General features: G+C 43.4%; 1 protein-coding gene across 3 annotated transcripts in view; it reads left to right on the top strand.

Annotated features, from left to right (window-relative positions):
* The window catches only part of ERLIN1 (ER lipid raft associated 1), a 68388-nt gene that overhangs the window by 19738 nt on the left and 22024 nt on the right, over positions 1-26626 (top strand). For all 3 annotated transcript variants that reach the window (XM_084633253.1, XM_084633251.1, XM_084633252.1), the window contains exons 3-5: positions 5997-6078; positions 7465-7511; positions 24957-25018. In XM_084633253.1, the coding sequence (XP_084489379.1) occupies positions 5997-6078; positions 7465-7511; positions 24957-25018 (191 nt within the window). The remainder of the gene's footprint in view (positions 1-5996; positions 6079-7464; positions 7512-24956; positions 25019-26626) is intronic.

The following is a 26626-nucleotide window of genomic DNA, read 5'->3' as shown; positions in this document are numbered from 1 at the left end:
GACCCAAGTGGCGGGGCTCCGGCCACTTGCTTAAGAGATGATTCTATAGTTAATACTTCAGCTCTCGCTGTCATTAACCATTTGGGATAATCCAGGCTGGGCTTTTTTTCCCTCAGTTTTATCTCATTACTCTTGTCACCTGACTATCAGTTCATGCTTGGTATTATGGATAGTCCCCTGTGTCTCCCGCCCTCCTTGGCAGTTTATTGCCCCAGGCTGTTCTCTAGGTATTAATTGTACCTAAAGTTCTGTCAGGGACCCTGCAAATTTGATTTAATACCTCTTCCTTTGAATAAAGCACACATAGTGATAAAACACTGAGGACCATGGAGAGAACTTCAAGCTTTGGCACACTTACTCTTCATTCTTCCTTGCCAGTCCAAAAGTAGGGGTTCTAGTTCTTCCCATCCAGCAGATGGAGACAGTGCAGTTTTGATGACAACACACATCCTTATTAAAAGGATCCAGCTGTCACTCTCATTGTTTCTCCCTATAACCGTGGTTCTCAACCTATTTACAGTTGTGGGCCATATATGCGGCCCATAATGTGTTATGTGGGCCACATCCAATACTACCTGTATGGCCCTGACGATGTCACATGGGCCACAGCTCTGCTGATTGGGCCGCAAACGGCCTGTGGGCCACAGGTTGAGAACCACTGGTCTATAACATGTGGTGGTTATACATAGGCACTGCCATATGGGATCAGACCCTAGACTCATCTAGCCTCGTCTCCTGTGTCTGACGGGGCAAGCACAGGTGTTTCAGTGGAAGGTGTAAGAGCCTTCAGTAGCGGATGTATAATAATCTACCGCCACATTAGTTTTCATCCTGGTTTCTAATAGTTAGAGATTGGCTTAAGTCCTGAAGCAATAGGTTTAATATCCCTGCCACAATGTTTGTTGTCATTAACTATGCTAACTCTGGACATTCTTCTTATCCCAAGAATAAATGGGATATAACTGTTCCATCCTTTTTTTAATCTTGTTAAATTCATGGCTTCAACTACTTCATGTGGCAGTGAGTTCTACAGTTTAATCATGCATTGTATGATAAGGCCCTTTTTTGTTCATTTTGAATTTTCCACGTTTATTTACACTGCACTTTCCCTTGTCCTTGTGTTGAGACAAGGAGAACAGATATTTCCAATCTCCCTGAGCAGTCATCATTTAAGATACTTCTGTCGTGTCCCCTGTCAGGGTTCCCTCCCCACTCTGAATTCTAGGGTACAGATGTGGGGACCCGCATGAAAGACCCCCTAAGCTTATTTCTACCAGCTGATGTTAAAAACTTCCCCAAGGCACAAATCCATCCTTGTCTTTGGATGGGTACTGCTGCCACCACCAAGTGAGTTAGACAAAGATTCAGGAAAAGGACCACTTCGAGTTTGTTTCCCTAAAATATCCCCCCAAGCCACTTCACCCTCTTTCCTGGGGAGGGTTGAGAATAATCTACCAACCAGATAGGTAAACAAGGTGAGCACAGACTGGACCCTAAAAACCAATCAGGTTCTTAAAAACAGAACTTTATTATAAAAACAAAATAGAAGAAGCACCTCTGTAAACTCAGGATGGAAGGTAATTTTACAGGGTAATCAGATTCAAAACACAGAGGATTCCCCTCTAGGCAAAACTTTAAAGTTACAAAAAAACCAGGAATAAACCACCCTCTTAGCCTAGAGAAAATTTACAAGCTAAAACAAAAGATACTCTAATGCATGTTCTTGCTATTACTTACTATGTCTGTAAGTTTAGATGTATCATTCAGTAGGAGCTAGATTACTTGCTTGGTCTCTGTCTCTCTTTGTCTCCGGAGAGAATACACAAGCCTAAAACAAAAACCTTCCCCCACAGATTTGAAAGTAACTTTTCCCCTTATTGGTCCTTTTGGTCAGGTGCCAACCCGGCTGTCATAAATAAATATAAAGGGAAAGGTAACCACCTTTCTGTATACAGTGCTATAAAATCCCTTCTGGCCAGAGGCAGCATCCTGTTACCTGTAAAGGGTTAAGAAGCTCAGCTAACCTGACTGGCACCTGACCCAAAGGACCAATAAGGGAACAAGATACTTTCAAATCTTGTGGGGGGGGGGGGGGACTTCTGTTTGTGCTCTTTGTTTACGTGTATGTTCTCTCTTGGGACTGAGAGAGGCCAGACAAGAAATCCATCTTCTCCAACCCATCCTAATGCAAGTCTCCAATATTGCAACCAGTATAGGTAAGCCAGGCAAGGCGGATTAGTTCATCTTTTGTTTTATGTGAATTTTCTCTGTGTTAAGAGGGAGGTTTATTCCTGTTTTCTGAAACTTTAAGGTTTTGCCCAGAGGGGGATCCTCTATGTTTTGAATCTGAATACCCTGTAATGTATTTTTCATCCTGATTTTACAGAGGTGATTCTTTTACCTTTTCTTTAATTAAAATTCTTCTTTTAAGATCCTGATTGCTTTTTCATTGTTCTTAAGATCTAAGGGTTTGGGTCTGTGTTCACCTGTACAAATTGGTAAGAATTATTGTCAAGCCTTCCCCAGGAAAGTGCTGTAGGGCTTGGGGGGATATTTTGGGGGAAGACATCTCCAAGTGGTCTCTCTCCCTGTTCTTTGTTTAAAACGCTTGGTGGTGGCAGCATACTGTTCAAAGCCAAGGCGAAGTGTGTACCTTGGGGAAGTTTTTAACCTAAGCTGGTAAGAATAAGCTTAGGGGGTCTTGCATGCGGGTCCCCACATCTGTACCCTAGAGTTCAGAGTGGGGAAGGAACCCTGATACCGGCTATCTGAGCTTCTTAACCCTTTACAGGTAAAGGAGGGATTTTATGCTATCCTTAGCTGTATGTTTGACACCCCCTCTTATTGGTCTCCTTTTCAAAGTAACAGTCCCAGTCTTTGCAATCTTTCTTCATACAAGAGTCTTTTTCTGGGCCCTTGATCACTCTTGTCACTCATCTGTGAAACCCCTCTAGTTCTGTAGCATCTTCTTGGAGATGAGGGGTGACCAGTGCTATACAGTGTCCACACGAGGCCACACCATTGATTTGTATAATATTCTCTATTATTCACCATCCCTCTGACATTTCCTCCTCCCTTGCCCCACATATTCAGAGTTTGATGCTTCTTCTCCAGCCACTCGTAACGGACTGAGGAGAGTAAATGGGTCTTTCATTATGCCCAGGAGAAAAGGAAGCAGAATTTTCTGTTATGGTCAAGCTCTGTCGTATTGTAAGTGCACCTTGGGAAGCTGGTAGATCGGTTGTGTAAGGTGGAAGAAATGTAGGCAGTAAGAAAAGAGCTGAATGTGGGATTGTGCTCTGCATAAACAGATGGTGCAGTTCTGATACCAACATTATTAGCATGCTTTCATTGGAAAAGTAATTAGCAACCCCTTGATAATTTGACTGAATTAATGCTTTTTGATGTAATCTGTTACTTCTCATTGGGATCCATCTTTAGCCATGATCCTTTTTATAAATTGCACAATTTAAGAAGTAAACTAATTATCCTGAAACAACTGTCTCCTTGCTTGGTAGGCTCTTCCCGACTCCTGACAAACAGCGGCTACGCTGTAAGTTTTTTGTCAGCAGGAGAGCCGACAAACAGCGGCTACACTGCACAACTTTTAGTGGCACAGCTGTAGCAACACAACCAAGTCGCTAAAAGCTGTGTAGTGTAGACATAGCCTCTAAAACCTGGCTAGATTCAGCACAAAAATAAGTTTTAACTAATAATGTAATTCTTTCCTCTGTTGCCCTGGGAACAGCCTCAGAATGCAACTGCAACATCACAATTATTAGGCATCTCTTTGTTTCCTATGGTACTTGTGTTCTCACAGAATGATGTGCAAAATGGGTCAGCAAGTAAATTTCAGGAGTGCGTTTTTTACAAAGTTCAGTTAGTTAAAACTTCATTCCACTGTGTGCCACCTCACTGTAGCTTGTGGATGGGTGGGGGGTTGGAGGCTTCCAGTGCACACTCATATCGGCTTCAAATCCCAATTTCATTTTGGTGTGCAGTGTTTCTTTGCCTTCACACATTTATTCATGATAGCAGTGGTCTAGATGTTTCTTTAAAACAAAAATTGAAATTTATATAAATTGAATTCTTCTATTTTCCATAGGTTTAATTAAAAAAAAAATAGTTCAAAAGTGACAACCTATGCTAAGACTTAAACTAAAAATCTATTAAAATAACTCTAAATTAAATAAAAATAATATTAAGCAGTACATACTTGTTGCCAAGTTTTAAAGAAAGTGACACCACTGAATTGGTGAAAGTCACTGGCTAAGCACCTGGAACCAGAGTTTGCTGAAGTGTTAAACTGTCTTCTGACAGCAGAAACATCTACTACAGGTGCAGAGAAAATATTTTCTTCACTTCAGTTCATTCAACTCGTTCAGTTCAATGACTAGCTCATTCACCGTTTGAGACTAACTGGGATTTGAAAAAGGATAGCTTGTTTTTCTTTTTCCAATATCTGAATAAGATCTAGGTGTGAGAAATGAGATGTACTAGGTCTAAAGTCTTGAAAGGCATAGTGACCGAAGACCATCTGGTCAGTTCACTTACTGCAGATACTTCCTTTGTTTAATAGATCAGTTTTAAATGCAAGACATGTTTTGACTAACTTTTCTTATGTATCCTGCATATTCAAGGTAGTTTTGTTTAACTGAAAATTTAAGATGCTGGTTTTGTGCATTAATTGATTTTGAATTTTCATCCAAATAGAGCCTGTCATTAATCTAGTAAAAAAGAAAATGATGAAAGATACATTTCTTAAACATATTCAGATTCTTAAGTTTTCCTCTAAGCTAAATAGTTACCTAATAGTATATCCTCCTGATTAGCAAATAGAAGTATCAAATTTATTGTAAATACTGTGTTTAGTTACAGATCAGTGTGTTTTAGTGGTTACCAACCAATGAGAATCAGCCTTTTTTAAGAAAATAACTAAAAGTACAAATGCAAAACGCTATTAAAATTAATTATTTAAATCAAAGTTTCCTGCTTGCTGATTTAAATCATGATTAATATTGGTGATTTAAATTGATCTTCCCCACTAGACCATCTAGGGAGTAGCTCTCCATGTTTCTGTAATATTGGTTCCAACACCTCAGGGTAGGTATGAGTTTATTGCAAGGCTTAGAGTGCCCTCCACAGCCCCTGCATTACCAGAATCCACCTGGTCACTTATGCTCAAATAAATTTGTTAGTCTTTAAGGTGCCACAAGTATTCCTTTTCTTTTTCCTGGTCACTTAGAGATTATGAATGGTGCTGTCCACAGTGCCAGTCTCTTAGCAAAGCCTTTGGGTTAATATGCACTCCTCTGTGGGACGTTAATGTGGAAGGAGGAGGAGGATACTGAAAGTTGTGATTTGATGTATGTGTAAAATAGTGTTTTCCAGAGCTCAGTTAGCAGCCTTGATTTATTCTAAATTGTAGCTTGGGTACTACTGAAGGTTTGTACAAGGGTTGTGTTACTGGAAAAGGCTTAGCAGGAATACCCCTGTTGTCAAATTGGAAGCTGCATTTTTTGTCCGTTGCTGGCATGAAGCTGGCAAACTGAACACAGCAGGTACAGGGCAAATGTTATCTTGTACTAGTACCCCATAAAAGAGCTGATGAAATCAATAATTCCTGGGAAACTTTTTGTATTTAGTCTGCATTGAATAGCTTGCTCTTTAGTCCAGTGACCTGTTAGGTCACAAATATATTTTCTTTACCATATGATTCTGTAACGCTGTATATTAATGGAGCCCTGTCAAATTTGATTTGCCCGGGCAAGTGACTTGTTTTTGGTGGGTGAGCAAAATAATCATTCTCACCCTCCCATTGTCAGTCATGGTAACAAGCAGGCTAGTAGAGCTTATCTGAGCTGTTGTGACTTATTGACCTATAGAAGCTCATGGCCATGTCTGTTCAGTACTTCGAACACTTACCAGAGGTCTGGAAGAGTCAGTACATCTACTTCTTCAGCTTCTTGAGAACTGACCCATTTGTCTCTTCACAGGGGTGGTGCATTATTAACCAGCCCAAGTGGACCAGGCTATCACATCATGCTTCCATTCATTACCACCTTCAAATCAGTGCAGGTTAGTAACCTCTCGCAGGGGAGCTGGAATAGGGTGGGGTTGTATGGAGTATCTGTCAAATATGACAGTGGAGCTGGAATTTTGCCTAAATAAAGGCCATGTTAGCCAGTTCTTAGTAGCATAAGAGCACACTAGTTTGGCACACTGATCAGATATTAGCCACCCTCCTTTCTGATGTTGGGGTGCAACCCCTGGTGTACCCATAGTACTACAGATTCCAGTATGCAGCATGGCCTGTAGCAGCTGCAGGTCCCAGAATGCAATGATGCACTCTGCTGCAAGAGGCCAGGCCCCACTGCACATGGTGGCTGTGCACTACTTAGTAGATCACAATGAACTACATTTGTTCTGTTGCCTTTTGTTGTGCTTTGCCCTCCCCTGAATTGTTACCACTACAGTGAGTTTGGAAGGGCTGAATGAATTAATCTACTTTACTGTGGCTAGAGATGCTGGTGGCTTCCTGAGAGCATGTAGTGTGGAAACACCCTGCACTGCAAATAAATGTTGGCTCCATGCTGTGTTTCCAGTGGGAGCTCTTCACTGGCACAAACAAAAAGCTACTCGCTGACCCTGAGGCTCCTGCCTTGGGACATCTCTGCTGCTGACACCATGTGTCCTCCCAATGCTTGGGTCTGCAAGTGTTCACTTTGCCATTTGCCAGGCAGGGAGCTGCAATCCTTTTGGGCACTGAGGGAAGGAGAGGAAGGGGGAAAGAGAATGGAGTTCCCTGCACCATCCCCTTCTTCCTCAATCATCACCCTGGAGTAGATGCCAGAGAAGTTCCTTCTGCTCCCTGCCTATAGCAGCCCCAACAGCTTGAAGAGCGGTGCTCCTCCTAATGCAGGGTTGGCAAACCTGAGCCTGAGAAGTGAGCCAGAATTTACCAATGTACATTGCCAAAGAGCCATAGTAATACATCAGCAGCCCCTATCAACCTCCCCTCCCTCCCCGCACCTCCCGATCAGCTGTTCCGTGGCATGTGGGGAGGAGCGAGGGGGGCACGGCAGGCTCAGGGGAGGGGGCAGGAAGGGGTGGAGTGGGGGCAGGGCCTGTGGCAGAACCAGGAGTTGAGCAGTGGGCACCCTCCCCCGGTACATTGGAAAGTTGGCACCTGTAGCTCCAGCCCCGGAGTTGGTGCCTATGCAAGGAGCTGCACATTAACTTCTGAAGAGCCGCATGTGGCTCCGGAGCCACAGGTTGGCTACCCCTGTCCTTGTGCATCCCGCTCTTCTCAGCAACAATTACAGAGCATGAGTGCTGAGCTTCCACTGAGTGCATGGCCTGAACTGGACTAGAAAGCTCTGCGAGGGCCTGTCTAGGGCTTGGCTGTTGACTGGTAAGTGCCTGGTTTCTCTGTGAGCCCTGATTACATGTCTCTTGTTTCAGACAACATTGCAAACTGATGAAGTAAAAAACGTGCCTTGTGGGACGAGGTATGTTGCTCCTGTATGTTCTTCCTGGATGTGGCAAGCCAATGTGGTCGGTCTAATTCTCAACTTGTGGCTAATTCACTCTGAGGCACTCAGGCCTGGGGGCTGAGAATTATGGGCAGAGGCCTTTGAGTAGCTTTTGAGGGGGGTTTGATCTGGCATAAAGCCTGTTCAGAATGTTTGTCTGTAAAGAGTGGATATGGGTGGGAATAGTAAAGATTGCTCTTACATTGCTCCCTGCTGGGGCCAGAACTGACTTTCTGCAGTTGTCTGTGCCACTTTCTCCAGCGTGTGTTCTTGTCTGTCTCTCTTGTTTTACTTTTCTCCTGTTATCTGATCCTCCATCACTCATTCTTTCCCTTAGCCAACCTCTCAGTGCTTTTAGTTTGGAATTTGCTCTCTAATGATAGAAGGCCAACCACTGATTTCCATGCTATCCCAGGGAAATAAGAACAGCATCCCCTTGGATTGGGCTTGCACATTTGGAATGTAGTCCCACCACCTGAAATGAACCCTGACAAAAAGCCAGGATCTGGTTCATCGCAGACTAATTGTTAGTCTGGGTGGTCAGAAACTTTCTCTGAAGTAAAAGAGCAGATGAATATTGTACAAGATACAAACCTTCTAAGTAAAGTTTAGCACTTCAATAGCATTTAAATATCCAAGTGCTGTCTACACATTAGTTAAAGCAGCAGTAACAATGCTTTGTGTGTGCAGTGCTTATCTTCACAAAGTATTCCAAAGTGCTTTATTTATACACGTGTTCATGCATTGTTAATGTTGCAAAATAAACCTCTTGGGTCTGGAAAATTGTAGAACTGAAAGTTTCTTCTGAAACATTAACCTAGCTATATTGCACATCTTATATATTTTATGGCATAAGTCAGTAATATTCCACCTATTTCTGTGGGTCAGTTAACGAGATCGTGCCACAAAATGAAACCCCTCTTTCTTGAGTTATAGACCAATCAGCCTAACTTTGATACCTGAAAAGGTACTGGAACAAACTAAGCAATCAGTTTGAAAGTATCTAGAGAACAATAAGGAATACAGCAGGTCCCTGGTATATGTTGGGGTTGTGTTCTTGAAAAGGGCCACGTATACCAAAATGATGTATACTAGGCACCCACTGGTACAGCAGTGGCATGGGCAGGAGTGGGGTTGGGGTGCGGGGGCTTCTCCAACTCCGCCCGGCACTCCTGCCAGGGTGCGGGGAAGTAGAGCAGGGCAAGCCACTGACTCAGCTCCCCGGCTGGAGTGCCAGAGCTGGGCAAGCCCCCGCACCCAGGTGGGTGGTGTGGGGCAAGTGCTGGGGCAGGAGCAGAGCCAGGATTGGGGGGAGAGGGGGGCTGGATGTATACACCTCCCCCTTATCCCTTGTTTCGCATATCCATCGCTAGTCAGTAGGGGAATGTGTTCCGATTCACGTCTGTCCGCATATCCATCGTTGCAGTATTGTACTATAAGTTGCAAACGATGGATATGCGGATTGGGACCGATGTGAATCGGAACATGTTCATCTATTGATGAGCGATGGATATGTGAAACAACGGATAAGGGGGAGACATATACCAGGGACTGCCTGTAGCCAGCATAGATTTGTCAAAAACAAAATCATGCCAAAGCAACTTACTTGACTCCTTTGACAGGGTTACTGGCCTAGTGCAGAGTGGGGAAGGAATAGATGTGATATATCTTCATTTTAGTAAGGCTTTTGGTTCAGTCTCATAAACAAACAATTACTATAAGGGTACAAAACTGGTTGAAAGACCGTACGCAGAGTAGTTATCAGTGATTTGCTGTCAGACTGGGAGGGTGTATCTGGTGGGGCACCACAAGGATCGGTCCTAGGTTCAGTAGTAGTCGGTATTCTCATTAACTACTTGGATAATGGAATGGAGAATATGCTTATAAAATCTGCAGATGACACCAAGCTGCGGGGAGGGGTTGCAAGCACTTTGGAGGAAAGGTTTAGCATTCATGATGACCTTGACAAATTGGACTGAATTCAACAAGATGAAATCCAATAAAAATAAGTGCAAAGTGCTTCACTTAAGGAGGAAAAATCAAACGCACATCTACAAAATGGGGAATAGCTACTTAAGTGGTAGTACTGCTGAAAAGGATCTAGGGGCTATAGTGGATTACAAATTGAATGAGTCAGCAAGCTGAGGCAGGTGTGAAAAAAGACTGATTTTCTGGGGTGTTTTAACAGGAGTGTTGTATGTAAGACATGGAAGGTAATTGTCCCGGTCCACTCGGCACTGGTGAGGCCTCAGCTGGAGTACTGTCCCCATTTCTGGGCTCCACGCTTTAGGAAAGATGTGAATAAATTGGGAAGCCCAGAGAAGAGCAACAAAAATGATAAAAGGTTTAGAAAACCTGACCTGTGCCAAAAGGTTAAAAAAAAGTGGGCATGTTTCATCTTGAGAAAAGATGACCGGGGGAGCAGGGGGAACCTATAACAATCTTCAGATATGTTAAGGGCGGCTGTTGTCATAAAGAGGACTCTGATCAGTTGTTCTCCATGCCTAGTGAAGGTAGGACAAGAAGTAATGTGCTTAATCTTTAGCGAGGGATATTTAGTTTAGATATTTAAGAAAAACATTCTAAGTATAAGGGTAGTTAAACTCTGGAATAGGCTTCCAGGGGAGGTTTTTGAACCCTCATCTGTTGGAATTAATATTATTTATGTAGGGTGTTACCATGGCACTAATTTAACCATAAATTCCTGAATTAAATCCAAGGGCCCCGTACACAATTTCTCTAAACATTCCTTAAAAAGCCTAAATAATCAATGTATTACATCCAACAGTAACAAAACATTTATAAACGTTTGATCAAGATACTTACAAACGGGCTAAACCCTGGGGTGCTTAGACCTGTATTGGTTGGCTCCAGCATGGTCAGGCAGGTATTAGCAATGAACCCTTTAAGAGTTTACTTCTTTTCCCTTCAACAAATAAGTGATGTCATTCTCAATTACTAATTTTAGCTAAAAACCCATTTAAGACAGTTGATTCTTATTTCCAGTCTTCATCCAGATAGGATTTACAACTTCCTTTCTTCCCAAGGCCTTTCCTCCCCTCCTTGCTGATCAACAATTTGTCCATTGCCCCTCTGTTCACATTGGCTTTAACACTGCTGTGTGGATTGGGAAAGGCCATGTTGGCTCACTTTAAGAAAGATTCTTTGTTTTATGTAAAACAATCTGCAATCACCCCCATCGGTCAGAGGCCTTCTTTTTAGAACTTCTCCTTATCTGATTAGTTATTCTTTGAACCAGACATCATCCTTTCTTCATTCCTTCTGGCCTTATGACTCATTATTTCCTTCCTTCTACTTGCTAGTCAGGGCCTTTCTTTACAACACATCTATTTCCTTAACTAAATTCAAGCTAACCCTAATTCTTTAGTTTTTGTATTTATCCTACATTCTCTGCCTTAAAAACCTACATGCTATGTGGGTTTTACTACATTAAGCATTTTAAACATACCTTTTATGATTTTGCAACATCTTACATAACCGTTAAACTTGACACTACAAAATCAAAGTTTCAGTTACCACAGTTTATATGGTTAACTACCCTAGCTTTAAATGACAGTAGTTACCATGGATATATTCAACTTTGTTTGTGCTTGTTCCACCACCAGGGGCTAGTTAACTCCTGAATTTCCTATTCTTGGCTATTAATATTTTAAGATCCAGGCTCAAAGGAAGACTAGGATGCCCACACTTGAGTACTGCTTTCATAGCGTCCTCTTGGAATCTGAATTCAGCCTGTATTTCAGTTACAGTGGATTTTGTTATGAAACAAAACATTGGCCACTTGAAATAACACTCTGGGTCCACGCTAGAAGTGGTTTATTTCCAGCCCCCACACAATATTTACCATTCCACTTCACCAGTTCCTCAGCATCTCAACTATATTGTGCAGACTGGAGATAGCTCCCCCAGAGTGAGCCCGCATGCTGGCAACTGTGTCTGTAAGACATTACAGCTGCTGCAGATGTAGGTGAGCAACAGAACAAGTCCAAGGCTCACCAGACCTTGTCATTATCTTGAAACAGTATTTGAGGAGAAACAAACTCTTTTAAAACCTTATGGGTTAGTGCCTTCCAGTACTCCCAGTGGTAGTACTCTAATAATGGTTTGAACGTGGTGTTCTGCAGTTATTGGATGGGATAGTATGAGTGGGATAAAGAGTACTATACCAAGTTTTTAATTTCTCTGTAGTAATAAGAGGGCAATTTACCTTGCTCTATATGAGTGAGGATGGCCTTGATTTTTGTCTAGTGCATATTTCTCCGTACACACATTATGTTATGGCCCTGGCTATTGGCCTGCTTTGATCTTTATTAGTTTGGTTATCTGTTTCATCTACCTTATGCTGTACTTCCTTAAACAAATTAACTAAGTCATGCATATTATATACATTCCAAAGTTCTTAATATGTTCTTTGCTGTGCTCATTCATTGGACTCAATAGGTCCGCAGCCAGCTTGTGTTGGAATGCTAGTTTGTGTTCCCACGAGGTCCAGCTGATTCCAATTTGAAACCACCCTGTACAGCACTGGTGGATAGACTCCAGCAGTTTTGCCTTTGAATTGATTCAAGTGCCTTTTCCTCTACATTTCTGTCAAGAAAGCCTTTCTAATAGTCCTCTATCATTTTACCATACAAGTGGCCAAGCCCTGGCAGACATAACCCTTTTGGCAGCTGCAACAAAGTCAAATTCAACAACACAGGTACATATATAAATTGAACATCGTTGCACAGCAGTTCTTTAAGGGACCTTAATTCCCATTCATTACTAGGTCCTACCTCCACCTTAGAGCATTTTGAGTTTTTCTTTTTTTTTCCCCCACCCCCCAATGTACAGTATTTGTGCTACCCTTATTGATATGTGCCCTTTTGAGAATCAGGAAGGGTAGAAATAAGCCCTTATTTGATTAAATTTTACAGGAAACACAAAACATGTATAATGTTGCTTATGCCTAGCATTCACGTATGGAAAATTCAAGTTACCATTTCGTAAACAGGGATTGATGCTGATTGTTGTTCCTTACACAATCACCACGATTTCACTTTTCCGCAAGGCCACTTGCAGAATTGTACTTGATACACCGGCATCATTTATTTTGCACCATAACTTAATTGGGCTTCTGGCTGTCACTTTGGATTGTTTCTGTGTTTTAAGTTGTGTTCTCTGTGCACCAAGACTTCGTATGCATGATTACACCAGCTTCTCCATACAATTCCTACAGACTGAAAAATCAAAACACAATTTCTGGTGCTCCCTTAGTTGGAACCTTTGAACAACTTTTAGCTGAGTAGCATCTCGTCATCAATCCTTGTTTTTAGAACTTGCTTCTATTCATACCAGATAAACTGCAGGGTTGGATTTTTGTATTTTATAGTAGGCCCCCATCTTGGTGCCGGAAACGTTTTTGTTTGTTTTTCCCTCCAGTGTTCTCTGCACCGTCACTCTGTCCCCAACTTGCCAATCTACACCTTGGGCTGGTTTGTTAAAGTATGCCCTCATTTTGGCATGAACCTGCCCCTGTTGCTGTGTCTGGATAAATCCATGTTTTGTTTTTTCCCTGGTGGATTGCTTTTAGCACAAACCAGGTAATTGTTAACATGAATTTTTACATCTTTTTTTTTTTTTACAATAGGGCCACCAGGCTGCCTTAATTAGTCACTGATAAGTGGTATCAGCATTTTGCTGGGCCATTGATGGCACATCATGCACCAGTCTTAACATTTCCCTTTTAAGGGGTTGTGGTGGAACTTTCCCTGGTAAAGAGTGTTTTACCATTTAACTCCCCAAGCATTTTTTTTTGTGTACGAGCAGATATCTCTGGATCAGATTCTTGCAATGTTACTAAATCAATGGTTTTTGCTTGTGCTCGAATGGTAACAGCAAGAACTGGATAATTGGGGATGGGACCACACCAAAGCCTGGCTATCAGCACCTTCATTCACTCTGTTTTTCTTGTTCACTTCCCCATGTCTGGTATGAGCTTTTACTTTAACCACATATACCACTGAGTTAGCCCATTTACCTGCTAGTTCCCATACATAGGACAAAAGGGCTTGATAGCATAAAGGCTTATAATCTGCACTGCAAAATGAATTTGTACTAAATCAAGGAAGGTGGTGGTTGTTAAGGCATCACAGACCCTTACAGTCTGAACATATTACACTAGCTGGTACTTGTCCTTTATTACTGAGCGATAATGCCTCTGATACAGCAGCCAACACAGTGTACAGCGTTTGAACTACATCTGCGTTGCACAGGTTCATCCTGAACCGAGAGAGCCCAAACCATAAATTCTGTGACGGGTCCCTTTTGATATTAGGGCAACCCATTAGCATATATTGTCAGACCCTCAGGGTGCAGCCCTTCGGAATTTAAACTTATGTACTGCACGTGGATAAAAGGGTTAGGGGCTCCTCATGAGAGGGAATTTCACCAGGACACTTGTATGGATTACTATCAATGAATAGTTCTGCTGGCAAAGGTGAGGAGGACACACTTCAGTTTGGTGCTCTTCCAGCAGCAGAAACCACAGTGTCGGTGTAGGACTAGACACTGTTCTATTTTTAATTTTACCAGACAGAAGACACTGTAGAGGATGATGAGCAATGTACATTTTTATGCATCTCAACCCCACCAGATATCTGAAATGTGTCAGGGCCCACCACACAGCAAAAATTGGTTTTCATAGGGAGAAAGTAGACTGCTTTTCAAATCTAGTCAGTACTCTGGACGCATAAGCTTTCTCTATCACTAGTCCTGAGTTAACACGGTTGAAATGGCTGTGTCCCTGGTTGTTACAAACAATCCAAAAGCCAAATGGTACAGTTGCTCTAAACATGTCTAAAAAGCTGCCTAATAACCAATTTACTACATCCAAATAGTAATAAAACCATTTATACACATTTGATCAAGATACTTAAATGGGATAAACCCAGGGATGCTTAGACCCGTATTGGTCAGCTCCAGCATGGTCAGGCAGGTATTAGCAATGAACCCTTTTAAGGGTATGTCTACACTACGAAATTAGGTCGAATTTATAGAAGTCGGTTTTTTTGAAATCGGTTTTATATATTCGAGTGTGTGTGTCCCCACAGAAAATGCTCTAAGTTCATTAAGTGCATTAACTCGGCAGAGCGCTTCCACAGTACCGAGGCAAGCGTCGACTTCTGGAGCGTTGCACTGTGGGTAGCTATCCCACAGTTCCCGCAGTCTCCGCTGCCCATTGGAATTCTGGGTTGATATCCCAATGCCTGATGGGGCTAAAACATTGTCGCGGGTGGTTCTGGGTACATATCGTCAGGACCCCGTTCCCACCCTCCCTCCCCCCGTGAAAGCAAGGGCAGACAATCATTTCGCGCCTTTTTTGTCTGCTGCCAGCCAAAGATGTAAAGGATAGATGGAGTGGGTCAGAACAAGAAATAGACCAGATTTGTTTTGTACTCATTTTCCTCCTCCCCTGTCTAGATCACACTGCAGTCAGTCACAGAGAAGGCGCAGCGAGGTTAATCTAGCCATGTATCAATCAGAGGCCAGGCTAACCTCCTTGTTCCAATAACAACGATAACTTTGGTGCACCATTTCTTATTGGAACCCTCCGTGCAGTCCTGCCTGAAATACTCCTTGATGTACAGGCACACCCTTTGTTGATTTTAGCTCCCTGAAGCCAACCCTGTAAGCCGTGTCGTCAGTCGCCCCTCCCTCCGTCAGAGCAACGGCAGACAATCGTTCCGCGCCTTTTTTCTGTGCGGACGCCATACCAAGGCAAGCATGGAGGCCGCTGAGCTCATTTTGGCAATTAGGAGCACATCAACCACCACACGCATTATCCAGCAGTATATGCAGCACCAGAACATGGCAACGCGATACCGGGCGAGGAGGCGACGTCAGCGCGGTCCCGTGAGTGATCAGGACATGGACACAGATTTCTCTGAAAGCATGGGCCCTGCCAATGCATGCATCATGGTGCTAATGGGGCAGGTTCATGCTGTGGAACACCGATTCTGGGCTCGGGAAACAAGCACAGACTGGTGGGACCGCATAGTGTTGCAGGTCTGGGACGATTCCCAGTGGCTGCGAAACTTTCGCATGCGTAAGGGCACTTTCATGGAACTTTGTGACTTGCTTTCCCCTGCCCTGAAGCGCATGAATACCAGGATGAGAGCAGCCCTCACAGTTGAGAAGCGAGTGGCGATAGCCCTGTGGAAGCTTGCAACGCCAGACAGCTACCGGTCAGTCGGGAATCAATTTGGAGTGGGCAAATCTACTGTGGGGGCTGCTGTGATGCAGGTAGCTCACGCAGTCAAAGATCTGCTGATATCAAGGGTAGTGACCCTGGGAAATGTGCAGGTCATAGTGGATGGCTTTGCTGCAATGGGATTCCCTAACTGTGGTGGGGCTATAGACGGAACCCATATCCCTATCTTGGCACCAGAGCACCAAGCCGGCGAGTACATAAACCGCAAGGGGTACTTTTCGATAGTGCTGCAAGCTCTGGTGGATCACAAGGGACGTTTCACCAACATCTTTCCCGGCCATCCCACGTTGGTGCATGACGCTCGCATCTTCAGGAACTCTGGTCTGTTTCAAAAGCTGCAGGAAGGGACTTTCTTCCCAGACCAGAAAATAACTGTTGGGGATGTTGAAATGCCTATATGTATCCTTGGGGACCCAGCCTACCCCTTAATGCCATGGCTCATGAAGCCGTACACAGGCAGCCTGGACAGTGGTCAGGAGCTGTTCAACTATAGGCTGAGCAAGTGCAGAATGGTGGTAGAATGTGCATTTGGACGTTTAAAGGCGCGCTGGCGCAGTTTACTGACTCGCTTAGACCTCAGCGAAACCAATATTCCCACTGTTATTACTGCTTGCTGTGTGCTCCACAATATCTGTGAGAGTAAGGGGGAGACGTTTATGGCGGGGTGGGAGATTGAGGCAAATCGCCTGGCTGCTGGTTACGCGCAGCCAGACACCAGGGCGGTTAGAAGAGCTCAGGAGGGCGCGGTACGCATCAGAGAAGCTTTGAAAACCAGTTTCATGACTGGCCAGGCTACAGTGTGAAAGTTCTGTTTGTTTCTCCTTGATGAAACCCCCCGCCCCTTGGTTCACTCTACTTCCCTGTAAGCTAACCACCCTCCCCTCCTCCCTTTAATCACCGCTTGCAGAGGCAATAAAGTCATTGCTGCTTCACAGTCATGCATTCGTTATTCATTCATCACACAAATAGGGGGATGACTACCAAGGTATCCCAGGAGGGGTGGTGGAGGAGGGAAGGAAAATGCCACACAGCACTTTAAAAGTTTACAACTTTAAAATTTATTGAATGACAGCCTTCTTTTTTTTTTGGGCAATCCTCTGCTGTGGAGTGGCTGGTTGGCCGGAGGCCCCCCCACCGCGTTCTTGGACGTCTGGGTGTGGAGGCTATGGAACTTGGGGAGGAGGGCGGTTGGTTACAGAGGGGCAGCAGTGGCAGTCTGTGCTCCAGCTGCCTTTGCTGCAGCTCAGCCATACACTGGAGCATTCTGGTTTGGTCCTGCAGCAGCCTCAGCATTGAATCCTGCCTCCTCTCATCACGCTGCCGCCACATTTGAGCTTCAGCCCTGTCTTCAGCCCGCCACTTACTCTCTTCAGCCCTCCACCTCTCCTCCCGGTCGTTTTGTGCTTTCCTGCACTCTGACATTATTTGCCTCCACGCATTCGTCTGTGCTCTGTCAGTGTGGGAGGACAGCATGAGCTCGGAGAACATTTCATCGTGAGTGCGTTTTTTTTTCTTTCTAAGCTTCACTAGCCTCTGGGAAGGAGAAGATCCTGTGATCATTGAAACACATGCAGCTGGTGGAGAAAAAAAAAGGGACAGCGGTATTTAAAAAGACACATTTTATAAAACAGTCACTACACTCTTTCAGGGTAAACCTTGCTGTTAACATTACATACATAGCACATGTGCTTTCGTTACAAGGTCGCATTTTGCCTCCTCCCACCGCGTGACTACCCCCTCAACCTTCCCCCCTCCCTGTGGCTAACAGTGGGGAACATTTCTGTTCAGCCACAGGCAAACAGCCCAGCAGGAATGGGCTATACTGAGTGTCCCTGAAGAAAAGCACCCTATTTCAACCAGGTGACCATGAATTATATCTCACTCTCCTGAGGATAACACAGAGAGAGAGAGAACGGATTTTGGTTGAATGCCAGCAAACATACACTGCAATGCTTTGTTCTACAGTGATTCCCGAGTATGTGTTACTGGCCTGGAGTGATAAAGTGTCCTACCATGAAGGACGAAATAAGGCTGCCCTCCCCAGAAACCTTTTGCAAAGGCTTTAGGACTACATCTAGGAGAACCGCAAATGCCAGGGCAAAGTAATCCTTTCACATGCTTGCTTTTAAACCATGTATAGCATTTTAAAAGGTACACTCACCAGAGGTCCCTTCTCCGCCTGCTGGGTCCAGGAGGCAGCCTTGGGTGGGTTCGGGGGGTACTGGCTCCAGGTCTAGGGTGAGAAACAGTTCCTGGCTGTCGGGAAAACCGGTTTCTCCGCTTGCTTGCTGTGAGCTATCTACAACCTCCTCCTCCTCCTCATCTTCTTCGTCCCCAAAACCTGCTTCCGTATTGCCTCCATCTCCATTGAAGGAGTCAAACAACACGGCTGGGGTAGTGGTGGCTGAACCCCCTAAAATGGCATGCAGCTCATCATAGAAGCGGCATGTTTGGGGCTCTGACCCAGAGCGGCTGTTCGCCTCTCTGGTTTTCTGGTAGGCTTGCCTCAGCTCCTTCAGTTTCACGCGGCACTGCTTCGGGTCCCTGTTATGGCCTCTGTCCTTCATGCCCTGGGAGATTTTCACAAAGGTTTTGGCATTTCGAAAACTGGAACGGAGTTCTGATAGCACGGATTCCTCTCCCCAAACAGCGATCAGATCCCGTACCTCCCGTTCGGTCCATGCTGGAGCTCTTTTGCGATTCTGGGACTCCATCATGGTCACCTGTGCTGATGAGTTCTGCATGGTCACCTGCAGCTTGCCACGCTGGCCAAACAGGAAATGAGATTCAAAAGTTCGCGGTTCTTTTCCTGTCTACCTGGCCAGTGCATCTGAGTTGAGAGTGCTGTCTAGAGCGGTCAGAATGGAGCACTCTGGGATAGCTCCCAGAGGCCAATACCATCGAATTGTGTCCACAGTACCCCAAATTCGAGCTGGTAACGTCGATTTAAGCGCTAATCCACTTGTCAGGGGTGGAGTAAGGAAATCGATTTTAAGAGCCCTTTAAGTCGAAATAAAGGGCTTCACTGTGTGGATGGGTGAAGGTTTAAATCGATTTAACGCTGCTAAATTCGACCTAAAGTCCTAGTGTAGACCAGGGCTAAGAGTTTACCCTTCGAGTTCACCCTTATTTCCAATCTCTATCTAGATAAAATTTTTACAACTTCCTTCCTTCTCAAGGCCTTTCCTCCCCTTCTTACTTACTTACCAACAGTTTGTCCATTGCCCCGGGTTCACGTAGGCTTTAACACAGGTGTGTGGGTTGAGAAGAGCCATGTTTGGCTCATTTTAAGATAGATCTTTTTTCACGTCTATCAGTGAGAGGCCTTCTTTTTAGAAACTTCCCCTTATCTCATTAGTTATTCTTAGAACCAAACATTCTCCCTACTTCATTCCTTCTGGCCTTATAACTCATTATTTTCAAGGAATTCTACTTGCTAGTGATGGCCTTTCTTTGCAATACACATTTCCTTAAGTTAACTAATTTTTTTAATTTCATATTTGTCCAACTTGTTCATAAAAACTTCTGACCGTGTAGGATAAACACCTCTCAGGGATGGTCTAAGTTTAGTTGGTCCTGCCTCAGCACAGGGGGCTGGACTTGATGACCTCTCAAGGTCCTTTCCAGCCTTACATTTCTATAATTCCCTAACCTCCCACTCCCGCAGTGCATGGTTCTATCTGTTCCACTCTTCTGTTGCCATTTCAAAACTTTGTTTTGACTCACCACTCCAGTTGTGTTGCGCTCATACATGGTAGCTAACAAAGCTCAATGTAAAGTGTCAGAGGAGGAGATAAAGCATTCTCAGTCAAGCTGTGGACCAGACTTCCAAAGGAGATTAGCCTCATCCAGCGTGTGACTGCTCTTGGCTCATTGCAAGATTCTCCCCTTTGGTAAAGTATTTCCACCAATCACAGTAGTGATTTTATTTATGTATGTAATAAACATGATATACTTGTGTTATATTTGAAGCAAAGTCACCTTATTCAGGGAGGGGGAAGAAACAGAAATCCTCATGAAGTTTACAGGAAGCCTGACCCTGGAGATTCAGTCCACAGGGGAAAAGCTTGGATATACCGTGTTGGGCGCTGCAGACAAACTAAACACTTCCCAGATATGCCTGGAAGCCTGAACGGCCCATCATGTTATCTAAGATCTGGAGTAACCACTAGGAAAGGCTCGAAGGACTATAGCTGGAGAGAGTAGTACAAATGATTAACAGAAATGTCAGGATTTAGCAATGTTAATCATGACCAAAGGAATGTCAAATACTATTTACGTGCAATGTAATTTCAGTTGCAGGGGAAGCTGCTTAGGGACACAAGCTTTAAAATCACATTTCCATCTGCAGAGGTTGTACCTTGTCTCTAGTATAGTTAAAAGTAAACTCTATGATGCCTGTAACTGGCAGATATAAGCAAAACAAACTTTTTCCCTGTATTTTCAACGTATGTCCTGTGACAGCTTGTGTGCCGGGTCATTGTCACTCAGCTGTTGGGTCATTGCAATTCCTATTTCATCATTAGTATAGTGAGATCACTGTTCTGTAGGGAGAGCATATGCATGCTCTGTCTCAAGTCCTGCAGGAAAATGTGAACCAATAACAGCAAAACTGAAAAAAAAGAGGCAGCTGGTAGGTGTGTACACAGAGGAAAAGAGAGAGGCCAAGCATGTCTGGCAGTGCTCTCAGGACCACCCAGAAGACTCTTCTAAACATCAGCAGTAGAGCAGTAAACCTTTACAATGTTTCTTAAAATAAAAGTTTTCCAGTAAGTCAGCCATATAAACTGAAGGGTGATCCTACAGGAAAACTATTTTTTGCAGTTAAGTTTAAAAAAAAAAAAAAAGAAAAGAAAAAGAAAAGTTGAGTGTCCCTTTAATTACTGGAATTTCCTAACTCTTCAGACCTTGACTTTTCCAACTTAACATGAGAATTTAATGTAAAGCACTGCACACCTTCCAGCTTCTGCCATAAAATGAGGCAGGGTTCCTGCAGATGACAACTTCATTCACTGCCCAGCCCTGGTTCATGCACAGAGCATGTTCCATCCTGAGCACCAAAGCAAGATTTCTATGGAAAAAACAGTATGGAATCATGTAACTAAAGACTCTGTGACAATGCATATGCACAAGGAAGATTAATTAAGGCTGCACAAGCAACCTTAATTCTGGCATTTCCAAACTTATAAGTGCTTGACTTTCATTCTTTTATCATAGTTCTTGGTGTGAAAGGAACTAGGATTTTTATAAGGAGCACATGGGAGTGTGGGGGTACGCATTCTATTATGTGGAATCAGATTGACCCCAGCAGTGTTGTCAGTGGGGTCTGAACGCAGGAACTTCAGATCACAGCAAAGACCTCTTCCCCTTGAGCTAAAGGAATAACTGGTAGTATTACTAAGCTGTTATCCTCTGCAGACTAATCACTCCCAGGAAGAGGACACACATGTTTGCTAGACATCAACAAAATTTTGAAAATCAGGATTTATAGGTTCTGTTTTTGACTCTGGAGGTCCAGTGGTTATGACTGCAAAGCCAAGTACACATTTGGCAGATTAATTCCAAGCTTCGTTGTGAATGAGATTTAAATCTGCCATATTGGAGACATTGATTCTATTCTTATCTCTGCTAGAAGTGTGACCTTGTGCAATGTCTGTAACCTCGTCTGTAAAATGGGGGACTATTAGCTTGCCTCACAGGGTGGGAGGTATGAGGCCTCATTCAGTATTGAGGGTTGTGAAGTGTGTAGGACTAGGCAGTGAAAAAGTTAAGTTTTGGGTTGTTTTTTTAAAAAGCTAAACTTTTTAATAATTGACAAAACTGCCCATTTTGTTTTTACTAACCTTGTTTTTAAAAATGGCTGACGATGAAAGTTTTAAAATAAATTCAATCTGAGGCAGAGAGCAAGGTTGAAAGTTTGTCAAGATAGTTAGACTTGAACTTGTGCTCTCTTGGCTCCAAGACCAGTGTGCACCCTCCTAAGCTAAAAGATATTTTCATGTGGTAGATGGGCAGGCATTTCCCTAGGCTACAACGCATTTTGAAGTGACTGGCTGGCAGCTCACCAATGCAATTAGAATACTTAGAAAATTAAGGAGCAAGAGAAGAACAAGGTCTACTACATGTGTTGTAGTGGGTGATTTTCAGAGGCCAAATATCTATCGGTGTCCGTGGGGTAAAGCATCTCCCAGGATGACCCACCTGCCAAATTTCAGGTTCCTTCTCCAAGCCAGGGAGGAGCTAGAGTTGTTTAAAAAGTTTAATATTCTTTAATAATTGACAGAACTGCCCATTTTTTTCACTAATCTTGTTCTTTAAAATGGCTGATTTTTCTTTTGAAAGTTTTAATATAAATTCAGTCTGAGGCAGACAGCAAGATTGAAAAGTTTGTCAAGACAGTTAAAGCTGGATAAAGGTGAAGTACGTACTATCAGAGATTGAAGTGTCAGAAGAGGTGCTAGGGCAAGTTGGTAATTTTAAAGAGCAGTAAGCTACCAAAGCCCAGATGGTACGTCCAAGAGTTCTGAAGAAGCTTGAGTATGAAATGAGTGAGCTGCTAACAATGGCAGGTGCTTGTGCATGTTAGGATATAGAAGGAATGGGATGGAGAATAATGCAGAGAATGTTGTAATGCCATTATATAAATAAATCTGGATATTGTGTGCAGCACCTGGTCACTTCATCGTAAACAAAGATGGTAGAAATAGCGGGAGCTCAGAGAAGGCCAGCAAGAATGCTTAAGGGCCTGGAAAATCTCTCATTTGAAAAGATTGGGATTGTTACCTTGGAAAGCAGATGAATAAGAAGGGATGTGATAAAAGTGCATAAAATAATGAATGGTCTAGAGAAAGTAGATTGGGAACTCTTGTTCTCCCTGCCTCCTAACATAAGACCAAAGGGACATTAAATGAAACATGGAAAAAAAAGGAAATATTTTTCCACACAGTGCATAATTAGACAGGGGAACTTGCTGCCACAGGATATTGTTGAGGCTAAGAAATTAAGATGGAAAAAAGGATTGAACATATATGAATATTTGGAGCTGCCATAACTAATTCTTACAAAAAAGGAATTGCAGCAGAGATAAAGCCTCAGATTTAAGCTACTCTCTCTAATGATCAGGGATGAGACCACCTTCACAGGGGGAAGATTATGCCTCATATGTCTACTTTGGGGTTCTTGCACCTTCCACTAAAGCAGCTAATGCTGGCCACTGTCATACCCAGGGTACTGGGCTAGATGGGCCACAGGTGTGATTCCATCTGGAAATTCCTGTATTCTTAAAGTTTGTCAAAATTATAAACAACTAAAAACAGGTCTATAATGTAAGATGTTGAGCAATCTTATCTCTCAGTGCCACAGTGCACTCAGCCGTGTTTGTGTAAAACTGAAAATCTCTGAATCTAATAAAGCCTCAAATCTCTGGCCTACATATGTGCAAGATGGCCAAGTTTAATTGCAGGAGAGACTTACACTTTTTGCATTTCCTGACTCTGGAGTGCTTCGTATTGTATTAAATGAAAGGATTTCTTGATTTTTCTTTTTTAAAGAAAAATAATCCAGATCATGTTGATCAAGGAGTTCACAAATTCAGCCAGCAGAGCCCATGATATCATAAACAGGAGTTTTTCATTGTTGGGGCTATGCTTAATCACTTTCTGACTCAGAAGTTCTCTTTCCTACAGGCACCCACCCTTGACAGACCTAACTTAATCCCCTTCCGCCTGCCAAATGATGCTGGTCAGTTCTTTGCTATGAAACATTTTCATTTGCAGTGCTCGTAAGACCCTGTTATTGTGGAGCCCTTACATGGGAAATCCTTAAAAAGAACAGAAAAATTAGCACGTGGAATTGCCAAATGTAACAATGTATAACTCAAACTAATGAACTGACTTTCTTCAAACTTGTCTTTGTCTTTTAAGTCTCAGTGAGATCTGCAAAGCAAGACAAGTCAGAAGTTTGCAGTAAGAGCCATGCTTGAGTTATCTGAGCACAGAAATTCAGCTTGGAATATACAAGATCAGTGTTTAGTGTTCATACTTGTGTGATTCAATAATGGCTTAGCTCATTTTGCTAAAGTTTTCCCTCCAAATATTACCTTTGAACTGAGAAAAAAGCATGGGAGATCCTAGCCCCAAAGGAATGTGTGTTTGAGAAAGTTATGTGGGTTGGAAAATAGAATTTAGAACTTTCCCTTTTCTGTAGTGGATGGTACTGGTTTTCTGTGTGACAAATACAGCTTTAGTTGGTGGGATTTTTCTGTTATGAATCATATTAAAAAGTGAAGGGATCAAGGGGGAAGGACTTGCCCAGCTAAGAAAACAGAAGCATGGCAGAGCAGGTTAGCTACTTCACAGCTTTTGGGAAAGCCTGCAGGCTGTACTTCTGGTGCCTTCCCTTTAGGGCTCTTAGGGAGCTACTCAAATGCTAATGAATTAAGACTCTCAGCCCACTGTGAGACAAAGTATTAGAGGGAACACAACTTACTCAAGGTCATGTCATGAGCCATAGCAGAATTGGGAATAGAGTTCACATTATTTCACTCCTAGTGTTGGGCTTTAGCCATAACACCACCCTAATGTAGTCAGCAGTGTGTCTTGTCTGGTATGGTGTAACTTAAGTTGTGACAGTAATCTTTTTGCAGTGGCATGGTATCTATTGAGCTCAGTTCAGCCTTGCTGCTTGTTGCAAATGGTCTTGCGTATGGGCCTGTTTGGAGTCACTAAATGTGTGCAACTTGTGCAGACAGAATTCTCTACTTTCAACAGATATTCTGTCCTAGTCTGTCTCCCATCTGTATCTTTTTTTTCCTAGTGCTAACAGTTGCATGGCCATTCCAAGGGCATTTTCCTTTTCTTATTCACATCTCTGGCTAAACACAGTGAGGCATCAGAGGGAAAAATGAAAATGCACTGGGATCATCCTGGAGCTCACTTTGATTCACGCAGAAGGAGTGAAATGCCAGATATTAAGCTGGGATTTACTGCCATCCGCAGTCCTCCAAGACAGCATGGAAAAGCAGTGTGTCCTGGGTAAAAAGTCAACTCTACAGATCTCCAGCAAACTCCACTAAGAAGGATTGTTGGACTCTGAATTGGGGCTGCTGTGAATATCTGTCCATGTAACTCACAAAACTTTTTTTTTTATAGTGGTGGGGTTATGATCTACATTGACCGAATAGAAGTTGTGAATATGTTAGCACCATATGCAGGTATTTACTCTTTTCTGTTTCATCAAGCAATATTATACCTGACCATGTATGTCTGTTGGTGCAATGGAATAGTCTCCCTAGGGAAGAGGAGGAAGTCCCACTACGTGGGACATCTAAAACTGGACTGGTCAAAGCACTTGTAAAAAGGTTGTAGTGAACACTCCTGGGTGAGAGGGTGGGATACACGTGGCCTCCCTTCTGTGGTATGGATTTTGCCTTTTGACTAGGCTGTTTTATCTAGTTCTACCTGAGATTCACTAATCTGTGCTGAAGACTTGCATCTGCTCCCACCCCATGCTCAGACAGGGAAAGCCTTGTTTTCAGAACACTTCAGCACTGAATACACTCCTCATGTACTGAGCCGTTTGAAAATCTGGCAACTTATTTATCTGCCAGTGGGAGCTGGGCTTTTTTGGAAAGCTGGCTCCAATTGTGGGTGTCAAACACTTGGAAATGTGGCCCATAGAGTCCAAATCCAGCTCAATTCCTAGATAGTCCTTCTTGTGAATGCCCTAGACTACTTGGAAGGTGCCCTGGTTAAAGATAATTGAGCCCAGAAGAGAAAAGCACTGATGCCAAGCTGTCAACAGGGTGTTCAGCACTCGAGTGCTGTCTCATCCTGCTGTTTCTGCTTCTCTCATGTGTCACTCTGTTTGGGCTGAGCTTCCCTGGATCCACCTGAGGCACATGATTGAGGCGTCATTGCCATAGTACCCTGGTGACTCGAACACAGTACCCACCTACTAGACTTGTCCCATTCTAGAGCACTTACAAAAGTGACCCTGCAATGAGCATCTCCAACTGTTTGATCTTTTTAAAGCCTTTCTTCAAGTAGCCTAGCATCCAGCAAAGGCCAGGAAACCATGAAGAAGGATGGCTTTGTGCTTAAGGCCCTGGATTTGGGGCCAGGAGAACCAGGTTCTCTTTTGGTGCTAACACAGGCTTCCTGTGTGACTTTGTGCCAAGTCCCTGCCTCCCTTTGGCCTCTGTAGGCCACCAATAGCATGGGTAGAATGAGGCTGCCCTATCTTGCAGGGTGGCTGGGAGATGCCATGGTTAATGTTTATAAGGTGCTGGAGAAGTGCAGAGAGCTTCATAGAGTGTAGCTCTGTGAGGTCTTGCCTTGAAATATGGGAGTCTTGCAGAAGATGGGCAGTCATGTAGGCACAGTGGTGCTCTAACCTTATTGCTTGCATTTATTTGCTATGTCGACTCTTAACATTACTATAATGGACTTTATAAGTGAACAGACAAAATGGTGCCTGTTTTTGAGAGACTGCAGAGCTAGTGAAGTTACTGCATGTGTTGTTAAATATGGATGTGAACAGCTGAGGGGACTTTCCTTTCTTGGGAGCAGCATCCTCTTTATCTCCTGTTTTATAAACTAGTTACTCTTGGCTTGGGCCTCACTCTCAGGCTGACAGCTGTGTTTGTAGCCTTTGTCCCTCAGGGGAGTGCATTAAACCTGAGCATTGCAGGAATTGCCTACCTGATTTTTCCAGATAGCAGGACAAAAATGGGCATTGCTCACATCAGGTTGCTCCAGACAATTAGAATAGAGGCAAAAGTAGAAAAGCAAAATCTGAATATCTTTACTACATCAGAGCA

Source organism: Lepidochelys olivacea, assembly GCF_965140295.1.
Source record: "Lepidochelys olivacea isolate rLepOli2 genome assembly, chromosome: 7".
Taxonomy (NCBI): domain Eukaryota; kingdom Metazoa; phylum Chordata; order Testudines; family Cheloniidae; genus Lepidochelys; species Lepidochelys olivacea.
Note: the sequence above shows the minus strand (reverse complement) of the source record. Positions and strands in the feature narration are given on the sequence as shown.